This window comes from Micropterus dolomieu, linkage group LG06 (genome assembly GCF_021292245.1).
Source record: "Micropterus dolomieu isolate WLL.071019.BEF.003 ecotype Adirondacks linkage group LG06, ASM2129224v1, whole genome shotgun sequence".
Lineage (NCBI taxonomy): Eukaryota > Metazoa > Chordata > Actinopteri > Centrarchiformes > Centrarchidae > Micropterus > Micropterus dolomieu.
Genome location: NC_060155.1, coordinates 7,802,416 through 7,812,311, shown reverse-complemented (window position 1 = coordinate 7,812,311; position 9,896 = coordinate 7,802,416). Strand labels below are relative to the sequence as shown.

Sequence of the window (9,896 nt, the reverse complement as noted above, 5' to 3'; positions counted from 1 at the left end):
AAAAAGAGGCCACAATTTGCAAGAGCTCACCAAAATTGGACAGTTGAAGACTGGAAAAATGTTGCCTGGTCTGATGAGTCTCGATTTCTGTTGAGACATTCAGATGGTAGAGTCAGAATTTGACGTAAACAGAATGAGAACATGGATCCATCATGCCTTGTTACCACTGTGCAGGCTGGTGGTGGTGGTGTAATGGTGTGGGGGAAGTTTTCTTGGCACACTTTAGGCCCCTTACTGCCAATTGAGCATCGTTTAAATGCCACGGCCTACCTGAGCATTGTTTCTGACCATGTCCATCCCTTTATGGCCACCATGTACCCATCCTCTGATGGCTACTTCCAGCAGGATAATGCACCATGTCACAAAGCTCCAATCATTTCAAATTGGTTTCTTGAACATGACAATGAGTTCACTGTACTAAAATGGCCCCCACAGTCACCAGATCTCAACCCAATAGAGCATCTTTGGGATGTGGTGGAACGGGAGCTTCGTGCCCTGGATGTGAATCCCACAAATCTCCATCAACTGCAAGATGCTATCCTATCAATATGGGCCAACATTTCTAAAGAATGCTTTCAGCACCTTGTTGAATCAATGCCACGTAGATTTAAGGCAGTTCTGAAGGCGAAAGGGGGTCAAACACAGTATTAGTGTAGTGTTCCTAATAATCCTTTAGGTGAGTGTAATAATGAGGCGTCATCTGTTGTCTGTCTGTCTGCTCTTACAAACGCATCTCTGTGCAGTGTGAATGGCTGCCGATTCAAAGTATATTTATTGTCAGGAAAATGAAGAGCTTTACAACAAAATGTTTAATTTAGGGAGGATATCATGGTATCTCAAGTCAAAAGAGCAAAGTCAGAGAGAAGTCACGAGTCGTTTTTTTGAGTCAACCATATTCTTGCATTCTGTGCTCCTAATTTACAACCGGATTTATATCCTCAGATTGTTTAATTTGTCAACAAGTTTAAGAGGTTAAAACTCTCAGTATGTTGCAAAAACAAAGCAAAGATAAATCTCCAAACAAAATAAACATTATTTTATGGGGCAGAGCGTTTTTCTTTCCTCCTTCTCACATTAAATTTGGTTTGGAGGAGTCCTACTGATTTCAATTTAGATAATCATTTAAGGAGATAACATTTAAATAAATATGTGGATCTGGAGGGTGGATGTGAACTTGAAATGTTAGTGCAATCGAATCACAGAAATTAAGACACTGCAGTAATGGTAATAAAAACAATTAACTGATGATAAAAACAATTTTCATGATTTTTTTTTGTATGTAACAGATTTTGTTTTGCTATTTTTATAAAAGATAAAGTGAGAAAGTCACATAAACAAATCTGGAAGAAAAAGACCTGGAAGAAGCACACATACAATTTTTAAAGCAATCTAACGCACGATGCTCCTGTGGAGAACTCATGTGATTAGTTTCTATAAGATTGTATGGCAAAGCTGTGTATGTTTGTGGTGGTGTTGTACCGGTTTGCATTTTATTGCAGAAATGTTGCGTTTATTGTGTCCACCCCTGTATGTTGCCCTCTTTTTGTTGTTCTTAATTTCTCAGGGGAAGAAGCAGTGAAAGCAAATACAGTGACATGCAGTTTAGCATTTGATGCCTGCGATTCAGAAACGTGGGATTATGTAGACATGCAGCAGCTCATGTGTGCTTTGATTTGACTCATGCTCAGCAGGAAGTGAGGTGGCACAGCTCTTATGTAACGGCATATGACAGACAGACGTGACAGACTGAGCAGCAGGTTTTTGCTGCGGTGTGACGAGCGCGTTGTGTCTCCCTGCAGGATGGACTGGTTCAAGCTGCAGCGCTTCGAGAAGGTCTTCAACGCTTCCTCCACCAGGATCGTCACCAAAAAGGGAGTCAAGTGAGTGACAGGAGGATGCAACATACAGGATAACCTGCGACACAGCTGCAGGAAAGTGACTCAGCAGGCTGGAAGGTCACAGGTTTAATCCCCTGAGGCAGTTTGCAGAAGCAAAAAGAAAAGGAGCTTTTAAAAAAGATAACAGAAAGTTGTTCCAGATATCTTAAATATCTGCTAACAGGTACAAATAACAAACTGCATTCCTACTCTGTTCACACTCTCTTGTTGAACATACTGTAGTTGAAATCAGTGTGGATCCACATTAAAATCTCAGCCTTGTTTTGTTTGTCATCGTGCCCTGAAAGTCCTCAGAGTTTGTAACTGAGTCCTGACTTTCCTTAAAAAAGTGAAAAAATCTTGTTTCCACTGCAAATCAACTTATTTCAAAAGAAAATTTTAATATTTATCAATTCTGCTTCTACCTTCTACCTAGAACTACCTTCTTTTTTGTCTCAAGATCCAGATATTCATTTCCTTGAAAAAAGGTGATTTGTTTGTAAGGTTGAAATATTCTTTTAATCTAATATTCTATCATTTATTTCACTTTATTTAAGAAAATACGGTTTGAGAACTCCAATATAGACAAATAATGATAATGATGATGGAGAGTTTTCTAGTGGGATTACTATTATGCACAAAAATAACTCTATAGTTTTATATATATATTTATATATAAAATATATAAAGGTAGTAAAACATGATACAAGTGATATATTTTTTCTTTATATATTTAGTTTTTGTCCTTTGTCCTTACTTTATACATTTCACCCATGCAAAAAGCTATTAAACATTATACCTCGTTGTAAAGATATGTATTTTCACAATACTGTCTATAAATGCCTTTGAGAAGCTCGCATGAGAATAGGTGTGAATATGATACGATCCATATTAAGGAGCAACTGGAACCAGACAACCTTGTTTGAATGTGCTGGGTGTGGTTTTAAGCTCAACACACTATCTTTAAACCTCTTTAAAAACAGGTCAGTGCAGCTATACAATAAAAAACATTATGAAATGATGTGTCACTGCAGCCTCACTGCAGCTCTTACTGAGAGTATTTTTTTTTTTTTTGCCTCCCTTTTCAGTTTTCTGCTGGTGAACAGCGTGGCCCTGCATGGCGACGGGTGTCCCATCTGCCAGTCGGTGGAGAAGGAGCTGATCAAACTCTCCAGAGACCTCAACTGTTCTCTTCAGGTGGGAGGAACATTTCTGGAAGTCAGCAGCACACTTTTACACTGTCAGCACCTCGAGCGCACTCATGAAGTGTAAAAGACTTGAGTCAAGTGAAGCAAAATGAAAAGATACACTTTTATGCAAAGCTCAGTCACACCTGGAGCAGGTGTTTGGTCCTTTTTACACATGCAATGTTAGTAAAAGCAGTAAGATTAGTGCAGCGGCTGATTGCAAACAGCACAAGTGTTCTTGAAACAGCAGGAGTGGGGAGACATGAAATAACAAGCATTGTGAGCTTGTGGACAAGTCAGGCGATGACTTCTTTATGTTGTCTCTTCTGCAGAACTCTCAGTCCAGCAGCGGAGTGACGGACAGCTGTGAGGGCTCGCAGCTCTATCCTCCCACACCGCCCATCATGTTACAGGTAAACACCAAGTGTACTCTGCATGTGCTCTCTTGTCTGTGTGAAAACCTGAAGCTGAAAGGGCTCCACTCGCTCTTCATGAGAAGCTCTGATGAGAACATTTAGTGGGGAAAGAATTTGTGCTGAAGCGATTTTCATTCTGCTGGGACTTTTGAGTTCAGCCCTCTGTTTCACATCATTGTAAATCTAATCCCTTTGGGGTTTTTACAGTACCATCATTTGACAGATTGTGTCTTAAGCTTGCTTTCACCCTCCCCCCTGTATAAGCACACATTGGGAGCAATTCTGCCTTTTGCTCAAGCAAACATATGGACAGGAGAGGCCTCAGATTGAACCACCAACCCTGCAATTATTGGCAACAAGAAATCCTTAAATTACTTTTTTTTTTAACGTTCACACAACATAAGCATTTGAAGGCATTTGTCATTATTTCCTGACAGTTACAGACCCAACAATGAACAGATTCATCTAATAAAATGTACCAATCAATGAAACAACTATTGTTAAAATAGTTGTTAGTTGCAGGTTAAACCCAGCTGACAGTACACACTCAACGTTGGGGATCCAAATACTATTGAAACCCACAGAAATTTATTTTAAACTTTGGTGAAGATCCAGAAGTTTCTAAAGATAACAAATATGTCAGGCTGAATTTTTGAAGAAACGTGTATAAAAGGATGCACAAGACATCTAGAATATGTAATCCTTTTGATGGAGTGCAACTGCCAGTGAAACATCTTGGGTTTGAATATTTCACTTAGTGTAAACATCATACTGTTTATCGCAGCTTTAATGAAGCGCTGGAACAAGCTGATGCAGAATATACATGTGAGATACAGTCAGACGCTACAGAATAAGATGAATTTAACAATCTTTTTACCCACTCATGGGTCAAAAGAGGAAATCTAAAAGGAGTTACAGAACATTTTGGCCACTCTGCCTGATGTTAAATGTGTGGCTGTATTGTTCATGTTTTTTTTTTGTTTGTTTTATTAATTAATCCACGGCCAGCTATACTGATTACTATTGATTAATCTGTTGATTGATTTTTCATTTAACTGATTAATCATTTGGTCTTTAAAGTGTCAGAACATGGTGAGAAACGTCCACTGAGACAAGTTCCTAGAGCCTAAAATAACGTCGCAATCGCATAAACCATAAAAAAAAGCAGAAAATCCTCATGTATGAGAAGCATGAACCAGCAAACGTGTGGTATTTTGCTTTGATAAATTACAGAATCAATAACTCGGCTATCAGATTGATTGTTTAGGATTGACTGTCAATCGACAGTTTGTGTGGCATTTCTGCCCTGTTAGACAGCCACAGTAAAGAGAGAGGGATGACCTGCAGCAGTGAGTGGTGAGGTCGCAGCCCTGAAGCGTTATACGTGCTCGACCAGGTGAGCTACAGGGGTCAGGGGCGTAGGACTGGGGGGTAAAAGGGGACTGAGAATGCAAGGCCCTCATGTGAGGAGGGACCACAGAGATACTAGAATGAATAGCCACCGATATCAGAACAGCTGAAGAGATGGTAATCATGTTTTCCCTGCTCTCCAGCACTATCCTCTGTACAGAGTGAGCGATGCCGGCTGCACAGGAATGGATGCTGCACCGCCTGAAGAGCGACACCTGCTGTTCAGAGAGAAGTATGACGTGTTGTCTAAGGAGGCCTCACAGAGGGTGAGTACTCTGCAGTCTCATCACACCATGCTGGGTTATTTTCCCCCTTCTCTCTCAAAGCACGGATCTCTTCTGAAGCGGTTTCACCCAATGAAAACACAATACAACAGTCTGCTGTCAGAAACATTCCCATACAGACACAGCAGATGATGATGATGATGATGATGATGATGAAACTGATGATGTAAGCGAGCCGCAACCGGTCTCTGAGGTAGATGTGGGTTTGTCTCTCCTCAGCTACTGCAGTGGTTTAAGCCCCGCCTCATCCTGAGCGGGCACACCCACAGCGGATGTGAGGTTCTCCATGACAACAAGTACCCAGAAATCAGCGTGCCGTCCTTCAGCTGGAGGAACAGAAACAACCCCAGCTTCATCCTGGTGCGTAAGAACAACATCCACCGAGGAGTTCTGCTCCAACATGGATTATTAATAAGCTGATAACCTGAGATAACCTGAACAGATGATAGATTAGAGTGTGTGAATTCATTCTCTGCGTAGAAAAATAACACTTTTAAAGCAGATATAATCAATATTTTTATAGAAACAAAGTGTTAAATAACAGTATGAAAGGAGGTCTTCTCATAGTGATGAACCCACCGGGAATTTCTACCCGAATCTCTTTATATAGTGAGTTTCAGCTCACTGTTTAGCTGTCTGGACCGCAGGTTTACTGTCATGGTTCCAGTGGTGTAAAGTAACTAGGCCCTAGGTACATTGACTCAAGTATTAGCCTATACTTAAGTAGACTACAATTGTGCTTCACTTGAGTAATTCCATTTCATTATACTTTATCTGAGGAAAATATTGTACTTTTTACTCTTTTACATTTAATTAAAGCTGTTTTACTAGTTACTTTGTAGATTCAGATTATTAATACATAGTATATAATCTACAAATAAACTGTGATGTATTACAGATTAAACTAACCAGCAGTGTATAAAATAGGTTAAATTAGCCCCACCTGTACCAGCTAAAACATTAAATTGATTCCAGTAATATAATATATATGTTTCTAACATGGGCCATTATGAATAATTTGTACTTTTGGTAATTTAAATATATTTTCATGCTATGCATTTGTTGTTTTACTCGGGTAAAATGTTGAATTTGAATATCTACAATAAATGTAAATGAAAGCTCCAGAACAGCTACTAAATGGACCTTGAGGACATTTCTTAAAATATTTTGCCACTCCTCCAAAAATGTGTTATTTCTTATTATTCCAAAAAACTCAAATTGTGCTCTTTAATTAGGTTATTGTGAACTTCACAATCAGGGACTGCAATTTTCAATACTACAAATATGCAGCAGGAACCAAATTAGGGTTCACATGTTCTGTTTTTGGAGGCCCACTGGTGGCTAAGGGGCCCTAAGCAGCCGCCTGTGCTGATATTAACACTGATTATCACCATTAAAACGTTTGTTCTCCTTTTTTCTTCCCTGCCCTCTCCCCTCTCAGGCGTCGGTGTCACCGGGCAGCTACACTCTGTCCAAGTGTTTCCTGCCGGAGGAGAGCACGGTGATCAGCGTTTACTGCTCGGCCGGCGCCTGCCTGCTGCTGCTGTTCCTGGCTCACTGTTTGTGGATGAAAGGCCTGCTGCAGTGTCTCAGCCTCTGCCTACTGGGGAAGCACAAGTCTCTGTGAACTACATTACCCAGAGCGCACCACATCCCAGCGCAGAGCCCATGAAGGAGAGTTCACTGTAGTTGGTAAACACCTGATGTGAGGATTTGCAAATGTGACATTCCTCTTCTGAACGGGTCAGAAATCTGTTCATACAACCTCGACTTGTTTGTCCGAATGTTTTGCGACACTGTGAAGGACATGAATATATATATATATTTTAAATGTCTTTAAAGGACCAAATGTTTATCACTACTGATGATGATGATGAAGAACATGTGGGCCAAATTGCTGTTACAAACCATCACTTGTGTTTGTTTACCTTCCTTGCGAGTGCCAAACAGGTGGAGCTTAATGCATTACCAGAATGAAGAATCAGGAAGTTTTCAGTCACAGAAGAGTCACTAACTTTACAAAAGCTGGCTGAATCATTATGAAGGAAACACACGTGGCATTAAGAGAGACCAATCAAACAAGTACATATGTAAATACTAACCTTCTGTGGTCTGAATTAAGGTGGTAAAGTCAGATGGTGGTTTATTGTTGACTGTGATCTGATGTAAACACACTGATCGTCTCACACTCTGAACACTGTTTATGTTATTGATGTCCAATAATGTTTTTATGATGCATATCTGAATCTATTTATTGCTGACTTTCTGTGCCAAATGTTTGTGAGGGTTTTTGCCAAATTGTGAAAACGTTTCTGAGGAATTGTAGATCATAAATCAGAATCTTAGGGTCTGTTTTAGAGAGTTATAGTGTAGACTAGAGGTCGATGTCCACTATGGCTCGGTATAATCTATCACCTGAAGCCATGTCACTCTGTGGATGAAATGTTAAATATTATGGGATGTTAAAACCTGGGGAGTGGCAGCAGAGATGGACACGTCGTGGAAATATAATGAATGTGATTTAAACACAAATATGTGTTTGCAAATGCAAAATCATGTTGAATAAAAAAGAATACATATAAATATTGGACATGTTCCTGATACTGAGATACAGTCCTCTTTTCACATTTGACTTGTCTTAAAGCTTAAATCAAATCTTGTTCTTTTCTTTAGGGTTGGAAAATTTGGAAATGTATACTGTGAGATATAAATGTGTCAGCTTCTGACATTTCATAATGTGCTGGCGCTCACTAATATCTCTGTAATAGGCCATATTTGTAATATGCAATGTTGCCAATCAATGAGCAATATTGGATTTTTATGATCTTTGCATCAATATGATGAAGTACTTGATTTTTCAGGTATCTAAATAACTGGATTATTCAAGAGTATGGCTGCAACTAACAGTTATATTCGTTATCAATTAATCAATCGGTTCTTTTTGTCTGTAAAGAATCCTCACATTTGAGAAGTTAAAAACCTTCCATCATTAACAAGTTATTAATTAGTCACCAAATAATTGTTTGATGAACTAACTGATTACTCAAACAACTGATTACTCAAACAAACCTGTAAAGCTAAAAAAACCCAAATGTCAATACATTTGTATATATGATACATATAGTTATGTAAAATTATACATATCCTGATGGGATCACTTTCTCCATATTGTGCACTCCTGATCTTCTTTGTGCCTGAGACAGATCTAATCTGGAAAATAGGTCAAAGATATTAACCTGGATTTAAGGCATTGGTCCGCTCCATGAGAAGTGCAAAGGAAAACGCTTTCTACAGTTAGTCAAACTGACGTTCACTGGAGACCCTGAACACCTGCAGTAGACCCACACAGGTGATTTCAATTATTTTGCTTGATTAGACCTCTTGACCCTTTGACATCTCCCTGACTACTGTTGGCTCAGTTGCACCTACATTACACTTTTGTCAGACGTGTGTACATTGAGTCCTGGGACCAGCTTTAACCTGAGCTGAGGTCTAATCAGGGCCTGAGGGGGCCTTTAAATAAGAATAACCACATCATATCAGGATATCTCAATATGCCTTTTTCACAGAAAACACTTTGACATGTCACAGTAGGAAAAGCACAGGTGGAAATAATAAAAATGAATGATTCAGTTTCAGGGTCCTGGTATTGTTCATGCTGCTCACTGTCACGACTGACTGGGACACTTGAATAGAACATCGTTAATGTTAGGTGATACCTGCGCTTTTCCTCTTATAACAAGTGAAAATGTGAAAAGGGTCTATATTTATACCAAAGTAATTTCACTGGAACACAGTAAATATACTGAATGTACCCGGCCCTACTCGCCCACTTGTACAATATCTATGTACAGTACCACAGTGCATCCATAAAAGCAAAACAAAAGCAACTCTCATTGGTAACAAATTTGGACACAACTGGACACCAAGATGGAAATAAAGCAAAGTCCTCTAATGTGCCTCTTTATTTAAAGAAAATAAAAATGTCATTTAATCATCCTCCCAGGCCAAACAAGGTTTTTGCACCTCCAGTCAGTTCACTCGCTTTTGGGGATAGACGTGTACTGTAGCAGAAGAAAAGGCTGATGCTGTTTGTACAAGGAGAAGAGCTTGTCTTGTTGGGTGCTGCTCACACATTCATAGTGCCTGTGCCATTGGGTATGGCTCCAAAGGACCAAAGAATTACTAATATTGCACGCTCTCATTTATTCATCTCCATTCTAAACATGCTTTCCTATGTGTGTATGTATACATATTTACCGTATACATACATAGGTATGTACACCTAGGCACACACATAATTAAACATGTATAAGTGTACATATATATTTATATAGACCTATAAATTTACATGTACATACATTTATAAAATTTTACACACAGCGCACACTCACACTCACACTCACACTCTCTCTCACACACACACACACAATGCGTCTGCGAGTCTATGTTTGTTTTATGTACACATGCGCACAGGCACGCACATCAGTACAGATCTCAGACACACTTCATATTGAAAAAACGTTGGTTCCTATTAAAACAACACCAGGTTGCAATTTGGACACTTTCAATGGATTTCCAATGTTTGTTTAAAGCTGTGAAGTTCAAAAGAAATAAAAATAAAAAGGAGGAAAAAATAAAAACAACAAAAGAAAAAAAAAAAAAAAAAGGCATGGCGCTGCAACATCTGGTCTTCACTGCAGGTAAGTGGTTAATTTGCAT

General features: G+C 39.2%; 1 protein-coding gene and 1 long non-coding RNA gene across 3 annotated transcripts in view; one reads left to right on the top strand and one right to left on the bottom strand.

Moving 5' to 3' along the window:
- mppe1 (metallophosphoesterase 1) overlaps positions 1-7,083 on the top strand; it is an 11,381-nt gene extending 4,298 nt beyond the window's left edge. Inside the window, exons 4-9 of the mRNA XM_046052235.1 lie at positions 1,800-1,880; positions 2,966-3,074; positions 3,397-3,477; positions 5,034-5,156; positions 5,394-5,534; positions 6,616-7,083. Coding sequence (XP_045908191.1) covers positions 1,800-1,880; positions 2,966-3,074; positions 3,397-3,477; positions 5,034-5,156; positions 5,394-5,534; positions 6,616-6,801 — 721 coding nt within the window. The 3' untranslated portion in view covers positions 6,802-7,083. The remainder of the gene's footprint in view (positions 1-1,799; positions 1,881-2,965; positions 3,075-3,396; positions 3,478-5,033; positions 5,157-5,393; positions 5,535-6,615) is intronic.
- On the bottom strand, positions 3,317-8,487 carry LOC123972664. Of its 2 annotated transcripts, none has more exons than XR_006825450.1 (3): positions 8,411-8,487; positions 6,566-6,777; positions 3,317-5,608 (listed from the first exon to the last, which is right to left on the bottom strand). It is a non-coding gene; the product is annotated as an uncharacterized LOC123972664 (long non-coding RNA). The 2 variants fall into 2 exon arrangements; XR_006825449.1 differs by having other exon boundaries at positions 3,318-5,500.
- Positions 8,488-9,896: the final 1,409 nt, after the last annotated feature.